Source organism: Pristis pectinata, chromosome 18, assembly GCF_009764475.1.
Source record: "Pristis pectinata isolate sPriPec2 chromosome 18, sPriPec2.1.pri, whole genome shotgun sequence".
In the NCBI taxonomy this organism is placed as follows: Eukaryota; Metazoa; Chordata; class Chondrichthyes; order Rhinopristiformes; family Pristidae; genus Pristis; species Pristis pectinata.
The window spans coordinates 6,604,536-6,625,589 of NC_067422.1; the positions used below are offsets into that span (position 1 = coordinate 6,604,536).

At 43.8% G+C, this 21,054-nt stretch overlaps 1 protein-coding gene across 1 annotated transcript in view; it reads left to right on the top strand.

Annotated features, from left to right (window-relative positions):
* The window catches only part of p4hb (prolyl 4-hydroxylase, beta polypeptide), a 37,990-nt gene that overhangs the window by 14,932 nt on the left and 2,004 nt on the right, over window positions 1-21,054 (top strand). The window contains exons 4-10 of the mRNA XM_052032716.1: window positions 6,637-6,774; window positions 11,865-11,969; window positions 15,711-15,836; window positions 16,746-16,946; window positions 18,311-18,431; window positions 18,734-18,915; window positions 20,196-20,282. Of these exons, the coding sequence (XP_051888676.1) occupies window positions 6,637-6,774; window positions 11,865-11,969; window positions 15,711-15,836; window positions 16,746-16,946; window positions 18,311-18,431; window positions 18,734-18,915; window positions 20,196-20,282 (960 nt within the window). The remainder of the gene's footprint in view (window positions 1-6,636; window positions 6,775-11,864; window positions 11,970-15,710; window positions 15,837-16,745; window positions 16,947-18,310; window positions 18,432-18,733; window positions 18,916-20,195; window positions 20,283-21,054) is intronic.

The window sequence follows — 21,054 nt, forward strand, 5'->3', positions numbered from 1 at the left end:
TTCACAATGGAAAAGGATCTTGGTGATTGTAGTGATGACTCGCAGCAGACTGAAAAGCTTGAGCATGTAGATATTAAAGAGGATGTGCTGGAGCTTTTGGAAAGCATCAAGTCGGATAAGTTGCCGGGACAGTATGAGATGTACCCCAGGCTACTGTGGGAGGTGAGGGAGGAGATTGCTGAGCCTCTGGTGATCCTTGCCTCATCAATTGGGACAGAGGTTCCAGAGGATTGGAGGGTTGTGGATGTTGTTCCTTTATTCAAGAAATTATATTCCAGTGAGTCTTACCTCAGTGGTTGACAAGCTGATGGAGAAGATCCTGAGAGGCAGGATTTATGAACATTTGGAGAGGTATAATATGATTAGGAATAGTCAGCGTGGCTTTGTCAAGGGCAGGTCCTGCCTTATGAGCCTGATTGAATTTTTTGAGAATGTGACTAAACACATTGAAGGAAGAGTAGTAGATGTAATGTATATGGATTTCAGCAAGGCATTTGGTGAGGTATCCCATGCAAGGCTTATTGAGAAAGTAAGGAGGCATGGGATCCAAGGGGACATTGCATAGTGGATCCAGAACTAGCTGGCCCACAGAAGGCAGAGTGGTTGTTGACAGGTCATATTCTGCATGGAGGTCAGTGACCAGTGGTGTGCCTCAGGGACCCTTACTCTTCATGATTTTTATAAATGACCTGGCTGAGGAAGTGGAGGGATGGGTTAGTAAGTTTGCGGATGACACAAAGGTTGGAGTTGTTGTGGATAGTGTGGAGGGCTGTCAGAGGTTACAACGGTATATAGATAAGATGCAAAACTGGGCTGAGAAGTGGCAGATAGAGTTCAACCCAGATAAGTGTGAAATAGTTCATGTTGGTAGGTCAAACATGATGGCAGAATATAGTATTAATGGTAGGACTCTTGGCAGTGTGGAGGATCAGGAATCTTGGGGTCTGAGTCCATAGGATGCTTAAAGCAGCTGCACAGGTTGACTCTGGTTAAGAAGGCATACGGTGTATTGTCCTTCATCAATCGTGGAATTGAACTTGGGAGCAGAGATATAATGTTAGTTGTATAGGACCCTGGTTAGACCCTACTTGTAGTACTGTGCTCAGTTCTGGTCGCCTCACTACAGGAAGGATGTGGAAGTCATAGGGTACAGAGGAGATGTACGAGGACGTTGCCTGGATTGTGGAGCATGCCTTATGAAAACAGGTTGAATGAACTTGGCCTTTTCTCCTTGGAGTGATGGAGGATGAGAGGTGACCTGATAGAGATGTATAAGATGATGAGAGGCATTGATCGTGTGGATAGTTGGAGGCTTTTTCCTAGGGCTCATGAAATGGTTGCCACAAGAGGACACAGGTTTAAGGTGCTGGGGAGTAGCTACAGAGGAGATGTCAGGGGTAAGTTTTTTTTACTCAGTGGTGAGTGTGTGGAATGGGCTGCCAGCAGCGGTGGTGGTGGGGGGTATGATAGGGTCTTTTAAGAGACTTTTGGATAGGTACATGGAGCTTAGAAAAATAGAGGACTATGGGTAACCCTAGTAATTTCTACAGTAGGGACATGTTTGGCACAATTTTGTGGGCCGAAGGGCCTGTATGTGCTGTAGGTTTTCTATGTTTCTATCTACTTGTGATGCCACTTTTAAGGAACTGGATGTATTTCCAGGTCCCAATCTTGGTGTCATCTGCAAAATTGCTGATCCAGTTTACCATATAATCATCTAAATCATTAATATAGATAAAAACAATGGACCCAGCACCAATCCCCAGCACACCACTAGTCATAGGCCTCCAGTTAGGGAGACTACATCTTCTACCACTCTCTGGCTTCTCCTGCTAAGCCAATGTTGAATCCAGTTGGCTACATCATCCTCAATGCCAAGCGACAACCTTCCGGACCATCCTTCCCTGTGGGACTTTGTCAAAGGCCTTAAAGTCCATGTAGACAATGTCCACTGCCTTGCCTTGATTAACCTTCCTGGTAACCTCCTTGGGAAAACTGGTTAGACATGACCTACCATGCACAAAGCCATGTTGACTATCCCTAATCAGACTCTCTCTATCCAAATACTTGTATATCCTGTCCCTTGGAATACCTTCCAGTAATTTACCCGTGACTAACATCAGGCTCACTGGCCTATAATTTCCTGGCTTATTTTTAGCCTTGAACAATGAAACAACACTAGCTGTCCTCCAGCACCTTGCCTGCAGCTAAGGATGTTCTAAATATGTCAGGGCCCCTGCAATTTCTGCACTAGCCTCCCACGAGGTCTGAAGGGACACCTTGTCAGGCCCTGGGGATTTATCCACCTTAACTCACCTCAGGACAACCAGCATCTCCTCTTCTATAGTCTGGATATGGTCCATGACTTCTCTACCCTTTTGCCTCAGTTCTATAGTCTGTGTCTGTCTCCAGAGTAAATACTGATGCAAAAATTTCATTTATGATTACCCCCATCTCTTTCTGCTGCATGCATAAATGACCATACTGATCTTCAAGAGGACCAATTTTGTCCCTTGCTACCCACTTGCTCTTAATATAGCGATAGAAACCCTTTCTTATACTCATGGCTCATTTGATCCTAACTGCCTACACCTGATATGCACCACCTTCTTTACCAGGGTCTCAATATCCATCAATAACCAAGGTTCTCTAAACTTTTTATTCTAACAGGAATGTACAGATTCTGTACTCATAACATTTCACTTTTGAAAGCCTCCCACTTACCAAGCATCTCTTTGCTGGAAAACAGCCTATCCCAATCCACATCTGCCAGATCCCTTCTGATGCCATCAAAATTGGCCTTACTCCAGTTTAGAATTTCAACCCAAGGACCAGTGCTATCCTCCATGATTATCTTGAAACTAATGGAATTATGATCACTAGATCCAAAGTGTTCCCCCTACACACATTTTTGTCATCTGCCCTGTCTCGTCCCTAAGAGAAGATCAAGTATCGCGCTCTTTCTAGTTGGGACCTCTACATACTGATTAAGGAAACTTTCCTGAACACATTTGACACGAACTATCCCATCCAATCCCTTTACAGTATGGGAGCCCCAGTCAACATAGGAAGTTAAAATCACCTATGTCACAACCTTGTATTTCTTGCAACTGTGTATCTCCACAAATTTGTTCCTCTAAATCTTATTGACTACTAGGAGGTTTACAATATAGTTCCATTAACATGGTCATCCCTTTCTTATTCCTCAGTTCCACACATTGCCCCAGTAGATGAGTCCTCCAGTATGTTGTCTCTGAGCACTGCTGTGACACTTATCTTGAGTAATGCCACCCCTCCCCCTTTAATACCTCCCCTCTATCATGTCTTAAAACATTGGAACCCTGGAACATTGAGCTGCCAGTCCTGCCCCTCCTGCAACCAGGTCTCACTAATGGCTACAATATGACAATTCTATGAGCTGATCCATGCTCAAGTTCATCTGCCTTTCCTACAGTGCTGCTTGCATTGAAATAAATGCATCTCAGAACGTTAGTCCCACCATGATAATCGACTAGTTGTTTTCTGTATTTGCTTGTAGGCTTAACATCTGCTTTTCCCCACAGCCTCCCCACTTGCTGCTGTGCCACTCTGGTTTCCACCCCCCTGCAACTCTAGTTTAAACCCCTGCCCTGAGCAGCACTAGCAAACCTTCCTGCAAGGATATTGGTTCCCCTCCAGTTCAGGTGCAAACTGTCCTGTTTGCACAGGTCCCACCTGCCCTGGAAGAGCCCAATAATCCAAAAATCTGAAGCCCTTCCACCCCACCCCGCACCATCTCCCTAGCCATGTGTTAAACTGCACTATCTTCCTATTTCTTGCCTCACTAGCAATCCTGAGATCACCACCTTGGAGATCCTGTCTTTTAACTTAGCACCTAACTCCCTGAACTTGCTTTGCAGGACCTCATCAGCTTTCCTGCCTACGTCATTGGTACTGATGTGGGCCATGCCTTCTGGCTGCTCGCCCAATTAGCTTATCAACAAGACTTGCTCTGTTAACTCCTTCCTGCTCTAAAGTGCTAGGTTATAACTAGTCAATACAGCGGTGTTACTTGGATCTTTGTTCTGATTCTAGATGTATTTACAGTACTGGATTAGGCATAAGCAGGTGGCGCATCTTTCATTGAATAGAAATGGGACCCATGGAGCTATCTTTCCAGCAAGTTGACTAAGTTGTGGCAGGAGGTGAAATGGGTAGTTCTGAGGGTGGTGAAGTTTGGAATGGTGACCTGGAGAAGGCAGTATAATTTGATCATATAGATTTCCCCTGGTCTTATGGCAGTGTCTGCACTTCCCCCTGAAAGAAGAGGTCAGATTATGGAGGATCACAATTTGCTAAGGATTTGTTGCTTTCATTGTTAAGGATTACATTCATTGCTAACTCTGCAAATTAAAGTTCAAATATCAGTACACCCAGCAGTTGGAATGTGAAATCATTGAGGCTCCTCTCCCTGCCTGCAGTGTATCCATCTTTAGATTCCCCCATTTGCAATATATGGTTAACTTCCCACTGTACAAGAAGAAATGATCTCAAGTGATCTGAGACCAGATGATTGGATGTTTCAATGCCTGGCGGGCTCCCCTTAGGCTCCTGCTGACCCTGCAGTCTAACTGATCAAATTGGATCCTTTGTTCCTTCTACTTGCCTCACCCCCATAAAGTACACAATGCTGTCCTATTATGGCCATGTTCTTTTCTGGCAACCCCTGGAGTCCTATCATTCCCATTTGCAAATTAGTATCTCCTATATTAGCCTTCCCACTTCCCACAACCTATGTTCACATTTTATGCAGCAAAGCCTTATTTCAGTGTGCACTAGTGTGACACCAACTTCTTGCCCGTCCTGAGGACTGAGCTTTGCATAGTCACCTATCCTCTTGCCTGGGTTTCCCTTGTTCACTGTTTCTCTTGCTGATCTGGGTGGAGTTAAGTGGATGAGTGATGGTTGATGTGGGCTGAAGGGCCTGTTTATGCTATATGACTGTGACCTGATTAGATTACCCTGGCTTTAGTTTGTCAGAGCAAATGGTATTGGTATTTGGTCTTGGTTTATTATTGTCACTTGTACTGAGGTACAGTGAAAAACTTGTCTTACAAACTGATCTTACAGGTCAATTCATTACACAGTGCAGTTACATCAAGTTAGTACAGAGTGCATTGATGTAGTCCAGGTTTAAAAAAAACAATAACAGTACAGAGTAAAGTGTCACAGCTACAGAGAAAGTGCAGTGTAATAAGGTGCAAGGTCACAACAAGCTAGATCGTGAGGTCATAGTCCATCTCATTGTATAAGGGAACTATTCAATAGTCTTATCACTGTGGGGTAGAAGCTGTCCTTGAGCCTGGTGGTACGTGCCCTCAGGCTCCTGTATCTTCTACCTGATGGAAGAGGAGAGAAGAGAGAATGTCCTGGGTGGGTGGGGTCTTTGATTATGCTGGCTGCTTCACCAAGGCAGTGTGGGGTAAAGACAGAGTCCAAGGAGAGGAGACTGGTGTCCGTAATGCACTGGGCTGTGTCCACAACTCTGAAGCTTCTTGCGGTCTTGGGCAGAGCAGTTGCCATACCAAGCCGTGATGTATCCTGATGGGATGCTTTCTATGGTGCATCGGTAAAAGTTGGTGAGAGACAAAGGGGACAAACCAAATTTCTTTAGCCTCCTGAGGAAGTAGAGGCGCTGGTGAGCTTTCTTGGCCATGGCATCCACGTGGTTTGTCCAGGACAGGTTGTTGATGTTCACTCCCAGGAACGTGAAGCTGTCAACCCTCTCGACCTCTGCACCATTGATGTAGACTGGTGTATGTACACTGCCCCCTTTCCTGAAGTCAATGACCAGATCTTTAGTTTTGTTGACATTGAGGGAAAGGTTGTCATGACATCATTCCACTAAGCTCTATCTCCTTCCTGTACTCTGATTCATCACTGTTTGAGATACAGCCTACAATGGTGGTATCATCTGCAGACTTGTAGATGGAGTTAGAGCAGAATCTGGCCACACAGTCATGAGTGTATAAGGAGTAGAGGGCTGAGGACACAGCCTTGAGGTGCACCAGTGTTGAGAATAATCGTGCTGGAGAAATTGCTGCCTATCCTCACTGATTGCGGTCTGTTTATTAGAAAGTCAAGGATCCAGTCACGGAGGTGTTGAGTCCTAGGTCTCGGAGTTTGGTGTGTTCCTCAATGTATCCTCAGCCTTGAATCTCTTGGCTAGCTGGGTAAATTTTCAACCTTGTTTGGTTCCAGTCTGTGCTACACAAGTCTTTTCTGTTTATTTTCCAGGGGTGGTTGTTGTGACATCCATGTTTGCAACTTTGTTCCCTGTGGCTATTGTGTGAATACCTGTAACAGTGTGGGTGTGCAAATGTCTGCGTGGGTTTCCTCCGGGTGCTCCGGTTTCCTCCCACATTCCAAAGACGTATGGGTTAGGAAGTTGTGGGCATGCTGTGTTGGTGCTGGCGTGGTGACACTTGTGGGCTGCCCCCAGAACACGATGCAAAAAGATGTATTTCACTGTTTTGATGTACATGTGACCAATAAAGATATCGTATCCTCACTTTAATTGGGACAAGGTAATATTTGTAGGGTTTGTGTATGATTTGAGTGGAATTCAGTTGTCTGACAAAACCTTCTGTATTTCAGGATCTGGAAGGGAATGATGCCAAAACATTCCTTCAAGCTGCAGAGGCCATTGACGAGGTGCCCTTTGGAATCACTTCTGATGCCGACATCTTTACCAAGTATGATGTGAAGGAGGATGGAGTTGTCCTTTTCAAGAAGGTAAAAGGCACTTGATCGAATGGGATTGGGCTGTAGCTTAAGTTTTGAGCAATTTTTACCTTAGCTAGGTTTGGTTGGCAGCTTTCAATCTGAAAATTTTGAACCCAATACACACTGACTGTGACCTGATTGCCACTAGTTGGCAGTAAGCATTGCATATTGCAGACTATGACTGTTGAAAATTTCATTAATTCAGGTTTACCAAAGCATTCAGCTAAATGGATATCATTAGGGGTGCTTTACAGTGGTACACCAAACTGAAGGGATGCCCAACAGCCCAAATACACTTGTAAACTGCTGCATAAGTTTATGAATTCTCAAGTCTACAAAATAGTGGCCATTTCCTTCTGCAGTAAATGCTGTTGAGCTTGGTAGCTGGTCATTGATGCAAAACTAGAATTGCTAAAATTGAGATTTCTTTCTATTATAAGAATATGGGGTGTCGGGCAGGATGGGCATGACCTTGGAAATAGTGAGGGTCATGTCAAACACTTAAGTGTGCTGGGAGTCCAGGGCACTCAACTTGTTCTCAAAACTAAGGGGATTTTCTACTGTTGAAGGATTTGGAGCAAAGATGCACATCTGGAATGATCCAATTGCACAGCAGAAAGGGGCTGTGACTTTCCTCTGTCCTTCACTATAACAGGTGGAAGCACTTTTTAAAATTTTATTTACAGTGTGGTAACAGGCCCTTCTGGCCCAACGAGTCCGCACTGCCCATCTTAAACCCAAATTAACCTACCCGTACATCTTTGCAATGTGGGAGGAAACTCTCGCAGACACAGAACGTACAAACTCCTTACAGTGGGAATTGAACCCCGATCGCTGGCGCTGTAATAGCGTCGCGCTAACTGCTATGCTACCATGCCGCCAGATGCAAGGAGGTGCATTCCTTGAGCCAGCACTTAAAGCAAGCATCCTTCCCTTTCCAAGTGGTTGCACTAATTCCGAGGTCCATGACTTCAGTGGCAATGTAATGGGTGGCAAGGTAAATGATTGTGTCCCATCCTGGATCCTAATGCTTTGAGACACAGCACATCTGTATCCACTCGTCCGATTGGTAGCTTTAGTCCTAAACCACTTGCAGTTTGAATAATTCAGACCTGTTGATTCTTTCTTGGAAGTGAGTTAATATGTTTGGAATGTGACTTAAAAGCCAAGATAATTGTTTGTAACCATATCAAAATTCCCTCCCAGCAAAGCTATTGAATCTAATGTACAGCTGTTAATACAGGATTAGATTGGGCTGAGGAGCTGGAACCTGTTACCAGCAGATGGCAGTACTTGAATATTGAAGGAATGTAGGTTTGCTCTGCCTACAGTGCTTTAGAAATCACTGCAGTGCAAATGCACAAGGTTTTGATTGCAGGCAATTTCCACCCTCTCCCTGGGATTTTGATCTAAGGAAAAGTGCTTAGAAATTTTTCATACTTGCATACTAGTGCACTTAATTGCTCTTGGCTTTTGAACCCTTACCACTTGTACTGAAATTCTAAAGGTGACAACCCTATCAAACTTCATACATTTTACATGTGATCTTTATTGGATCGCAGGTAATTTTTGGTAACCATTAGTGATTCTAGTTTCTGGAATTGACTCCAGAAGATAGTGTTGCATGGTGCTGTGCATGTCTCCCAGCAGCATATTTGCTCTCTCTGCTACATAAACTTGTCCCCATCCTCTGCAACCCCCATCAGTGTAGGGAAAAGAGTGCAGGAGCCTCTGTGCAGATAGATGTACTGTACTATGCATTCTACTGAGGCTAATGCTCTAACTCGGGTTGCTCTTATTGAGTATTTGAACTCTTCCTGTGCTGTAGTAAGATTTTTGTGGCATGGTGACACAGCATTAGTGGTGCTGCCAAACACTACCAGCAACCTGGGTTTAACTCTGTGGAGTTTGTACCATTCCCTCTGACTGGGATGCTGCAGTGCTCTGGTGTCCTCCTGCATTCCAATTACTTGCTGATTGGTTGATTAGCTGCTGTAGATTGCCCACTAGGGTAGCTGGTGGAATGGGAGTTGATGGACATGAGAGAATAGGTTACAGGGAATTATGTTGAAGAGGATGTGTTCTCAATGCTCAGCTGGCATAGACTTGATGGACTGAATGGCCTTTACTTTAGAACATCTGAATCAATAAATGTGGGGAAAGTAAAGCTGGAGATGTCAACTATGGCAATACTGCTGCAGTGGGCTCAGGGTTTTCAAGATGAAGGCCTGAAATAACTGAAATTTGAAAGTAAATCTCTCATTTTCATGTGCTGTGCTCAATTAAGAGTTGCTTCATGTTACTTGTAAGTTTAATGAGAGCTGGCTGTGTTTTACCTGTGGTTGGTGTGTGCCTTTTTATTGTCTGCTTCTAATGAGGACATTCCCTGTAACCAGGAGCTGAAATGGCTCTGGGTGGTGCAGCTAATTAGCTGAGTGCTGATGTTTAATGCAGTCGCTGCTAATTGCAGCTTGCTCTGAGGCAATTAGTGGTGAGCAATAGTTGGTTATTTACTTCCAGAGTGTATTGCTGAGTTTTTGTCCAAGTCTTCAGTGTGGGGCCCAATCCCTTGCCTGCTGCTTTGTCTTGTGGGACTTTGTCTCCCTGCCATATTGAGTTATGCACTTGCCCGTTAGGTTTTGGCAGGACGTTCAACTCTGCAGTTGCTTCATTATAATTTTAAGTTCCCCTGTGGGTGATGGAAGGCAGAAAGAAGTGAGACATTGTGAAGTCAGTACCCGTTTCCAGAGCTTTGAATCGGTTTGACTTGTACTCGCCGATTTCTCTAGCTGTACAAATTCAGAAACTTGGGCAAAAGATTGATTGCTATGAATCACAAGGGTAACATGATGTGATGAAATGCACAGATGTAATTTGAAGGAGGCCATGCTTGGAGGGTCCTGTTACCGTCTGCTATTGCATTTTCATTTTCTAATTGAAAACCTGATAATTGTTTCTTGTCTATTGTGGCCACGTTCACTTTGATCTCAGGATTAAGGTGAAGGATGCTGGAGTGCTTGTTCATCCAGTTTTCGTCTAGGTGAAAAGGCCGTGAAAGTGATCAACTAGCACCTTGAGGTTTGTTTGCGATGTAAACTGTTGCAAATGATTAGGCCGTCGGAGAACTTTCTCATGTGGCATAATCTGCAATTTCTTCTGAAACAAATACTATGTGCTGAAGCCACTGTACTGGGTCTGGTGCTCTAGAGCTCCTGTGGAGTTTTGCCCTTGAACCATCCCTGGGAAAATAGCTGGCGTTCTTTAAACACACTAATTGCAGAATGTGTAAAGGGCCAGTATCATGAGTGTTTATTTTTAGAGCTTCAATGAAATTTGTGCCATCTTAATCACTGGTGCTAAATCTGGTGATGAGTGTGTAATTTCATGCCTCCTTATGAATTTGCACCTTTAAAGTGGATTGGTGTACTACAGAGATGTGTTGATCTGCTTAATTTCCCTTCTAAACTGGGGAACCAGAGCCTATAGATAGAATGCTGTTTGTTTTTAATGGGTATATTGTTTAGGGTATTGTGTAGAAGTGATAAATAATCTATGCAGGGTGAGGAAGTTTTTCCTTCATGGAGTAATATACAAGCATGGGAAAGTCTAAATCATTCTGATTTTGCAGGAATCCCTTGAGTGGAAACTCGTCGATTTTAAACTAATAATCATTGTAAATTAAAGTTCTGCAAGTTTGCATCTGGTTCAGTTGAAGTCCTTGGTCAATGCCCAAGTCTAGTTCTCTCAATTGCTTTAAAGGTGTATGGTGTAATCTGCAATTCTTCTGCTGAAGCAAGGTGTGTGAGAAGCCTGCAGAAGGGAGTTAACTAGAACCATTTGTTTCTCGTTTTGTGTTTTGGGGCAGGTGATTAGTGTGTGTTCTCGCCACCTCCCCTCCCTCAACTTCTCACCACACCTTCCCCAACTGGAAGTGAAATTGGAAAGCTGCCTAAAGTGATCCCATGGGAAGTTGAGTAGCTTTAATTGTCAACAGCTGCAGGCTGCATTGTAATAAAGACAGTTAATAGACTCTTTCCCCCAAAGCCATGCTGATGTGTATGCTCCACCTGTCTCCTATCCTTGATCTAATCCCATCCACTCCACACATCCTCTTGTTTATCTAGCACTGCTGTTGACCTTACCTACTTGCAGTAACTTTCACGTTTTGTCCATAATTCGCTGTAGATTTATTAATAACCAGCTTGTATTTGTTAGAGTTCTGTCCTTGCCAGCAAGAATTTTGGTTACTGGTTTTTGTGTAAAATCGCCACCTGCAAATCCCTATCATTTCCTTTTGATTTAGCAGACCATTGTTAAGAGGTTAGAGGGAAGTCAATATCTGATGATTACTGTTACAAGTGGCATTTCATGTGCCTTTGTGTTCTTGGGTAGTGATGTTTTTCTGTAGCAATCTACAGTGATCAGTGGTGACTAGGAGACTACATCTTTGTGTGCCATACTTTGTGGGTGGATTTAAAACAAGTGTTGGGGATGCAGGGAGGGGAAGGAGGTAATGGATATTGTACAGGCTGCAGGGAATATTTTTCAGCTTCCAGAATAAAATTTGGCTTTTGAGACTGATAATTTGGGGGATAATTTGGGGGAAATACAAACACTGTTCTCAGTTCTGGGATTTTCAGTCCTATTGACCCAATGTCCATGCCTGAGTTTGTGCTGGTATTGGAAGAAACAGGTGGCGTCGTCATGGCACAGGACCTGTCATTTGGCCTGTCAAGTTGATGCTGGCTCCTTATAAAGCGGTCTTGTTTTCCTGTTCTTTTACCAGGCCTGTAAATTATTTTCAAGTGCCTCTCAGATTCAATTTTGAAAGCACCAACTGCTTCCATTACAATATGTTTGAGATAATTATCGCTTTGGATTTTGCATTCCATCTTTTGCCTATTAATTTGTTGGTCTTTAGAAGCTCTGAGCTCCATCAGATCTCTGCTGCAAGGAAGTAATCAGTCTCCGGGGCAATCTTGTAGCTGAAACCCCCCCCTGGCGTGTGGGGAAGATGACTGCTGTTTTGACATGTTGCCAGACAGGTGGATGTACCTGTTGGGATGTGCACTATTTTAACTGTTTTGCTTCTCTTCCAGTTCGATGAGGGTCGTAATGTCTATGATGGAGAAATTACTAAAGACAATCTGGTGGAATTTATCAAAAACAACCAGCTGCCTCTTGTTATAGAGTTCACTGAGCAGGTAGGCAAATAAATTTGAACTGTTCCTAAAACCATGTCCTGGCACTGAGCTGCAACGGAGGTGGGACAGATGTTGAATGTTACACATTTTTCTTAAGTTGGTTATGGAGACAGTTACTTGACGAGTGACCTTTATCTCCATTGTGCCTTTTGGCATGGTTAAATGCATTTGGAAGAATGTAGGGATAGTGGTGTCTTTGTTATGTTAATAGGCTAGAAGGGATTGGTTTATTATTGTCACTTGTACTGAGATAGTGGAAAAACTTGTCTTGCATACACTCGTACAGATCAATTCATTACACAGTGCATTGAGATAGTACAGGTTAAAACAATAACAGAATACAGAGTAAAGTGTCACAGCTAGTACAGGTAGCCAAGGTGCAAGGTCATAAGGTAGATTGTGAGGTCAAGAGCCCATCTTATCATATAAGGAGTCAATAGTCTTATAACAGTGAGATAGAAGCTGTCCTTGAGCCTGGTGGTATGTTCCCTCAGTCTCCTGTATCTTATCCCTGTTGGGAGAGGGGAGAAGAGAGAACTGTCCAGATGCTCCAGAGATGAGTGTCGGCCCAGGGAGATGGCGTCTACTTGTAGACCTGTTCTGGCGATGGGTGAATTGCAGTGGGTCGAGGTTTTCCGGGAGGCTGGAGTTAATGTGTGCCATGACCAGCCTCTCAAAGCACTTCATTCTGTACCATCTGCTGGCATGGATTACGATGGTGGCTGCTGGAAAGTTTGGAGTTGAATGTAAATTTAGAATTAAAATGCTGGTAGCGGTGACCAACTATATAGTTCCCTGAAAGTGACACAGGTAGACAGGATGGTGAAGGCATTTGGCGCACTTTGGCAGGGCTTTGAGTACAAGAGTTGGGATGTTGTGTTACAGCTGTACAAGATATTGGTGAGACAGCACCTGCACTATTGTGTGCAGTTTTGCTCACCTAGTACAGAAAGGATGTTTTTAAGCTGGAAAGGGAGCAGAAAAGATTCACAAGGATGTTACTGGGACCGGAAGACTTGAGTTACAAGGATTGGTTGGGTCTTTCTCTGTGGAGTGAAGGAAGCTGGTTGACTACAGGTGTGTAAAATCATGAGGGGCATAAATAAGGTGAATACTCAGTCCTTTTCCCAGAGCATACTAGCTTAAAACTAAAGGGTATAGATTTAAGGTGAGGGGGAAAAGATCTAATAGAACATAGAACAGTATAGCACAGGAACAGGCCCTTCAGCCCACAATGTTCTGCTGATCCAGGATTCAGTCCTTCAGGACCTCACCTGCGGCTAGAGAGGACCGAAAGATATTGGTCAAGGCCCCAGCAGTTTTGTCTCTTGCCTCATGTACCTGGGGTATATCCCATCGGGCCCTGGAGACTTATCCACCTTAATGCTCTTTAAGAGACCAAAACTACCTCCTCCTTTTATCTCGTATGCCCTGGCGTATTAGCATGCTCCACACTGATCTCCCTGTCCTCCACATCCTTCTGCTTGGTAAATACTGATGCAAAGTAATTAAGGACATCACTCATATTCTCCTCTTCCGAGCACATGTTCCCCTCCTTTATCCTTGAGTGGTCCTACCTTTTCCCTAGTTATCCTCTTGCTCTTGATGTACTGTATGTATGGAATGCCTTGGGATTCTCTTTAATCCTACTTGCCAATGACTTTTCATAGCCCCTCCTGGTTTTCCTAATTCCCTTGAGTGCTCTGTTTGATCCTAGCTTCCTAAGCTTTACATAGTTTTACATAGTTTTCCTTTTCCTTGACTAAATTCACCAACTCCCTTGACATCCAAGGTTCTCTTACCTTGCCCTCCTTACTAGAACATCCCTGTCCTGTACTCTGCAGCTGGTCTTTAAACACCCTCTGCATGTCAGATGTGGACTTGCCCAAAAACAGCTGTTCCCAATTAATTGTCCCTAGTTCCTGCCTAATGCTCTTGTAATTTGCCCTGCTCCAATCTAATACTCTCCTGCAAGTTCCATACTTATCCTTATCTATGGCTATCTTAAAACTTAAGGAGCTGTGATCACTGTTCCCTAACTGTTCTCCTGCTGAAAGGTCTGTCACCTGGCCAGGCCCGCTACCCAACACCAGGTCCAGTATGGCCCCTCTTCTCATTGGACTATCTACATATTGATTTAAGAAACTCTCCTGGATGCACCTAACAACTTTTGCACTGTCTAAAGCCTCTTGCACTAAGGAGGTCCCAGTTTATATTAGGGAAGTTGAAGTCCCCCACAATGACAACCCTACTAATTACACCTTTCCCTAATCTGTTTGCATATGTTCCTCAATGTCCTGGTGGCTATTTGGCAGGATCTCTAGTATAATCCCATCAGAGTGATTGCACCTTATTTTTGATTCTACCCATATAGACTCGGTGGATGAGCCCTCCATTATGTCTCCTCTGAATGTAGCTGTGGTATTGTCCCTGATTACTAGTGTAACTCCTGAGGGGCAACTTTTTCCACACAGGGTAGAAGGTACATGGAACAAGCTGCCAGAGGAAGTGGTAGAGGCAGGTACAATTACAGTATTTTAAGACATTTGGGCAGGTCCGTGGATAGGAAAGGTTTAGTGATATGGGCCAAATGCAGGCAAATGGGACTAGCTCAGGTAGGCAACTTGATAGGCATAGACAAATGGGGCTGAAGGGCCTGTTTCTGTGCTGTATAGTGCATACTGCTGGATTATCGTTGACTGACCTGGTTCCCTGATGCCCTTCAGGGAAGGAAATCTACCATGCCTGGTCTAGCCTGCAACTCTAGAGCTTGGACTATCAGGTGGGCGGTAATTGCTGCCATCGCTGGTGACATCCACATCCCATGAGCAATTAGTCCTATTTGACCCTTGAAAGATTGAAGATTTGGAGTATGTGCTGCCTTGTGTAACATCTAGATCTGGAGCCAGAGATGTGGGTTAAAAGGAGTTCTCTATTTGGAGATGAGAAACTTAACCACACAGGGATCTTTGAAAATCTCTGCCTCTGGATGCTGAGTCACAGTACTTCAAGGCTCCAATTGATGGACTTTTGGGCACTTGAGATTTGGGTGTGAGCTCATGGGAACAGACTTGATGGATGTGCTGTGAGCAATGGATCGGGCTTAAGGACTACCTATTTTTTATTCAGCTGTGTTGGTATTGGTTTATTATTGTCACTTGTACTGATGTAATGAAAAACTTGTCTTGCATACTGATTGTACAGATCAGTTCATTACACAGTGCAGATACATTGAATTAGTACAGAGTTCATTAATGTAGTACAGGTAAAGACAATAACAGTACAAAATGTCACAGCTACAGAGTGCAGTGTAATAAGGTGTCAGGTCACAACAAGGTAGATCGTGAAGTCAGTCCATCTCATTGTATAAGGGAACCATTCAATAGACTTATCACAATGGGGTAGAAACTGTCCTTAAGCCTGGTGGTACATGCCCTCACGCTCCTGTATCTTCTACCCGATGGAAGAGGAGAGAATGATCTGGGTGGGTGGGGTCTTTAATTATGCTGGCTGCTTCACCAAGACAATGAGAGGTAAAGACAGAGTCCAAGGAGGGGAGGCTGGTGTCTGATGGCTGGGCTGCGTCCACAACTCTGCAGTTTCCTGTGGTCCCGGGCAGAGCAGTTGCCGACAGTACTTGGTCCTTGGAATGTGTCAGTAGATGCCTAATTAAATGACGATGAATAAGGTACAGTGAAAACTTTTCAATTCTGAACAATCTCTTCTGGGTTCTTCTTGCAGTCTGCCCCGAAGATCTTTGGTGGTGAAATCAAAACCCACATGCTACTGTTCATCCCCAAGAGTTCACCAACCTTTGAGGACAAATTGAGCAACTTCAAGACTGCAGCAGGAAGCTTCAAGGGCAATGTAAGTGAGAAATCTTTGACTGGTAGAAAATTTTATCAGTGGCTTAAGATGCCAACTTTGAAGGAAGTCTTCAACACATGGCTTCACATTTTGAGTATGTAATCCAGTCAGATTTATTCTGTCATTGTGCATCTGGTGTTGATGTGAGGTTGTCCACTCTGCTTTTGAGAGCCTGTTGTAAATATTAGTGTGCCTGGATACAAATTGTATTCCAACAATATTGAGGCAAAGTGAAACCTCAGGTGTACAGAGCATTGTCATGTCCTGTCCTGTCCTGGAGCACCTCAATTTGGCTGCCAAATCTGAGATGCAGTGAAGGCAGAGATTAGTGTTATGGGGACTGGGTTTCGTACTAGCTTTGTGTTCCCTTGCAAGTGATATGGATATGGTATTTGAAATTAGTCACATTACATGGCAAGTGCTAATTTACTTCAGCTGATTAAATCTAAGATGGTCATTGTTTAGAGCTTGTCTGTTTAAGAATGAGGTGCCTGTTCAAATCTGGATGTACATACACATTAATCCAAGTCGTGGGCTGTATTGAATGAGCCATCAGCAAAGTTTGTAGGATCCTAGTATTCACTAATTCATGCATGGTGTAGGGGTAGTCATGTTGTATTGGTACAAAACCTGGATTAGGCCACAGCTGGAATACCATCCATTCTGACCACCAAACTTTAGGGTTAATATAAGTGTTCCGGGAAGAGTACAGACAGTTGACTGGAATCTTTCCAGTACAATTACACAAGGCAAGCTGTGGTTCTTGGAGTAAAGGTTGCAGGGAAGTTTGATAGTGGTGTATCCTGGTGGGTTCAGGTCGATGAAAGCAGTGTACAATTGGCTTGAGTTTAAGAATGCGGGTTGTTCTTTCTGCCAACTGATGTTTTTTTTTCTCAACTTTCCTGACAGGTTCTGTTCATCTACATTGACAGTGAAGTTGAAGACAACCAGAGAGTTCTGGAGTTCTTTGGCCTGAAGAAGGAGGAATGTCCTGCTATTCGTCTCATCACTCTTGAGGAGGAGATGACCAAGTACAAGCCAGAGACAGAAGACATCACAGTGGAGAATGTCAAAGGCTTCTGCAACCAGTTCTTGGAAGGGAAGCTGAAGGTGAGGCCTGTTATCAGTTGCAAAGTACTCTGTGTGAAATAGTTGCCCTAATGTAAAAAGAAACTTGATAGTATAGGACTTGGAGAAATTGAGGTCCTCCTCGGGTTAAAATAGGACTTGGAGAAATTAAGGTCCTCCTAGGGTTAAAATAACTGACCTGCAGATAGCTCGTATGAGCATTCAGAAGACCAGTGGGATGAATTTCCTGGGAGCTGCAGGTATCTTCTGTGGTGCGGGAACTCTGTTTGTGGCATTTCGTTGCATCTTGCAGAGAAGTCTGGTTTAACTACATGTTGCCCTTGGCCTGTGTTTTCATACAAATATATTGCTGGGCACTGAACTTCTGACTTGAATTGTTCAGGTTATGAACAGTCCTCAAGGACATAACCCTGTCACAAGCTAGGGAGGAACTGTATTTATGCAATTGAGAAGTGGGCAAACACTTGAGAATGGAATTCAAGGGGTGGTTTCAGTGTGAGCCAAAACTGAGTGTCCTAAAGGTACACCCAGGATTGGGTCATTTTCCCTCTCATCGCAGGGATGGTGCTCTGGTGCACATTGGAGGTGTTGGCAGAACCTTCTGAGTGCTCAAACTGGAATAATGCCATGACCCCAGTTTAACAACAGTCATCTTGCAAGTCTAAGCAGAAAGTACTGGCTGGACCAAGCACATGAGGCCATTTCTAATGAATGATGGACATTGATAGAAACACAAAGCAGCCTAGATCGAACTGGGGGAAACTTGCATTAGGGAAGTATGGATCCACAGTACTGAGAGCCTGGATGAAGCAAATTGGTTTGAGGCCAGGATAGAATGAGCTTTATGATTGCAAAATGCAATTTAAATTCCAGATAAAACTATTTTATGTGCAGCGATTTGTTTACCTTGTGTTTAAAAGTGCATTCCTGCTTCATTGGGGTGTAGTTTCCTAATGTAAAACCACAGACTAGGGAGTCCTGAGGTCACCCATTCTCTAGAGCAGTTATCGTAAATGGTGCTAAGTGCATTCATTTTGGTAAGTGCACTTCAGGTCAATAAATAAGGCATAAAGGTCGAGAAATGGGCACGGAATGTGATTACCCAAAGAAATGAGTGGTGTGATTTTCGTTTTTGCAGTGTGGTTGGGGTCTGGAATGAACTGTTGGGAGTAGTGGAGGCAGATTCAATTAATCCTTGAAAAGGAGCTGGATAGGTTTGCTGGGCTAAGAGGGTGTGGAATTGGGGCTACCTGAATTGTTCTGACATTGAGCTGATATTTATAGGCCAAATCTGCAACCTTTGAGGTTTTGTAGTGGCTTGTATGTAAACTTGAACTTAATATTTTGAAATGTCAAGCTAATCAATGACAATTTTATCTGTTTAGCCTCATCTCATGAGCCAAGACATCCCTGAAGATTGGGACAAAACGCCTGTCAAAGTCCTTGTTGGCAAAAACTTTGAGCAAGTTGCCTTTGATGAAAAGAAAGATGTTTTTGTTGAATTCTGTAAGTTCGTCAAGAGTTTGAGCTTTAATCTTATTTCTCTTGAGCGGGATCCTTGCATTGTTCAGTACACTCCTGGAAAGCCCATGACCCCAAAAATTTGCTAGTCAACTTTTGGTCCTGAGCTCCACCTTGTAGCCCTCAAAATGAGTGCTGGTTGGTGTAGAGGTGTGAATGGTGAAGTAGAATCCAGTGGAGCTCCAGTGTTATGAACAGAGATTGTATTAGCATTAGTATAAAGTTTGTACCATTTCTAAATTTGGGGATTATGCATTGTGTGTAAAACATCTGCTTTTGCTACCCAGATGCACCATGGTGTGGTCACTGCAAACAGCTGGCTCCTATCTGGGAATCTCTGGGAGAAAAGTACAAGGACAATGAGAAAATCGTCATCGCAAAGATGGACTCTACAGCCAATGAAATTGAAACTGTGAAGATCCACAGTTTCCCGACACTGAAGTTCTTCCCTGCAGGCTCCGAGCGGAAGGTGAGCAGAGTGTCAGGAACCTTGCTATCAGCAGTGTGATTCAGCAACCATGTTATTGCCATTGGCTCCTGTGCAGAAGGGATGACTTTGGATTCCTGGCAGTTTCTCTGCAGGCCTATTTAAACCACCATTCCAGCCATAAATAGTTCAGACTGGATGTGACTGGCTTTGCTGGAATGAGGCGGTCTGTTCCTTATTTAGAATTGTGAATTACTGAAACTTGTCCACCAATTCTGCTGGTGTTCAATATTTTAGAGGGTGAACATATAAATTGACGTGCTGTAAATGTGTCCCAATATTTAACCATGCTTTGAATAGTTAGAAGTTGCTTCCTTTTGATTTGTACTATGATCAGATGCAGCTCAATGCTGTTACAATAAGGATTTAAATGGGAACTGGAATAGCCCATCTGGCTGTTCGAACCTGCTCCACTGTTCATCACAGTCATGGCTGGTCTTCTACCTCTGCCATTTTGTGCACTACCTCTGTACTCAATTCTCTCATCCTGAAATCCATGATGTGTTCTGAGTGACCTCAGTGACTCAGCCTTTGGCCCTTTGGGATTTGGAAATCAAGATTCACCACCCTCCTGAGTGAAGAAATTTCTCCTCACGTTGTAAATAGCCTTTCCCTTATTGTGAGACTGACCCCTGGATCTAACATCCTGCCTGCGTCCAACATATGGAGCCTCCTTGAGAATGTTTCAGTCAGCTCTTGTTCTTCTAACTCTGGGTGGGTAGATGGGGCATTTTCCTCTCCCCTCTGGTTCTGGTAAACCTATCAGTCCTGGAACCAGTTTAGTGGATCTTTGCTGTACTTCCCCCATGATGTACATCCTTGGGTAGGGGGACCAAAATTCTGCATATACTTGAGGTGAAATCACACCAAGGCCCTGTATAATTGCAATAAGACATCTTTACGTCAGTACTCAAAGACCTTGATAACAGCATATGATATGCCTTCCTGATTGCTTGTTCCATTTGCATGTTGCCTTTCCTTGACTTGTGGACAGGGAACACCCTGGGTATCATGGGCCCTTGCCAACCTTAGTGTTGGTGTTTGGAAGCCTCAATGCATCAGACCCTTGTTTCTCTGGGGAAAACTGAGTTGGAAGTGATGTTCTGATATGCAATCTAGTTTGTTTACAAACATTAGCAATTTAAAGCAGTTATCTTTAATCTTTCCTAAGCATTCAAAGCATCATATGCAGTACAGCAGTAACTTGAAAATTCAAATGCTTAATTTCTTCATGAAACATTCAATCTGATTTATATTTGCAGGTTATAGATTTCAACGGTGAGAGAACACTTGAATCATTCATCAAATTCTTAGAGAGTGGAGGGACAGAAGGAGGTACTGCAGAAGAGGTGAGTACCACATGGGATTATTAAGCATTGCTGCATTGATTTAGTTGGTCTGGGTGGTCACTGTCAGCTGGGAACTTTAGGGGGAAGGGGTGGAGGTGCTCCCATGGTAACCAGGGCCTGAAACATGACAAGGTGAGCAGAGCATGGAGAGCTACCTTGTATTCCATTGATAATCTGTGGGAAGCATGGTTTAAGTAACCCAAGTCCTTGGCCAACCATTGTCCAAGTTAGGGGTGCTGCCTCCTTTACCGTGCCTAGAACACAGAGCAGTACAGCAGAGGCACAGGCCCTCCAGCCCACCATGTTGTGCCAAACTAATTAGTAGTTAAACACCTAACTAAACTAATCCCTTCTGCCTACATGATGTCCATCTCCCTCTGTTCCTGTTCCTATCTAAGAGCCTCTTAAACACTATTGTATTTGCCACCACCCCTGGCAGCACATTCCAGGCACCTGCCACTTTTTTTGTTTTTAAGAAAAAAACCCTGCCCTGCACATCTCCTTTGAACTTGTCTCCTCACCTTAACTGCATGCCCTCTAGTATTAGATATGTCAACCCTGGAGAAAAGGATACCAGCTGTCTACCCTATCTATGCCTCTCATAATCTTAAACTTCTATCAGGTCTCCCCTCAGCCTCTGCTTCAGGAAAAAAAAAGTCCAAATTTGTCCAACCTCCTTGTAGCTCATGCCCTCTCATCCAGGCAGCATCCTGGTAAACCTCTTCTGCTCCCTCTCCAAAGCTTCCACATCCTTCCTATACTGGACCTGCTA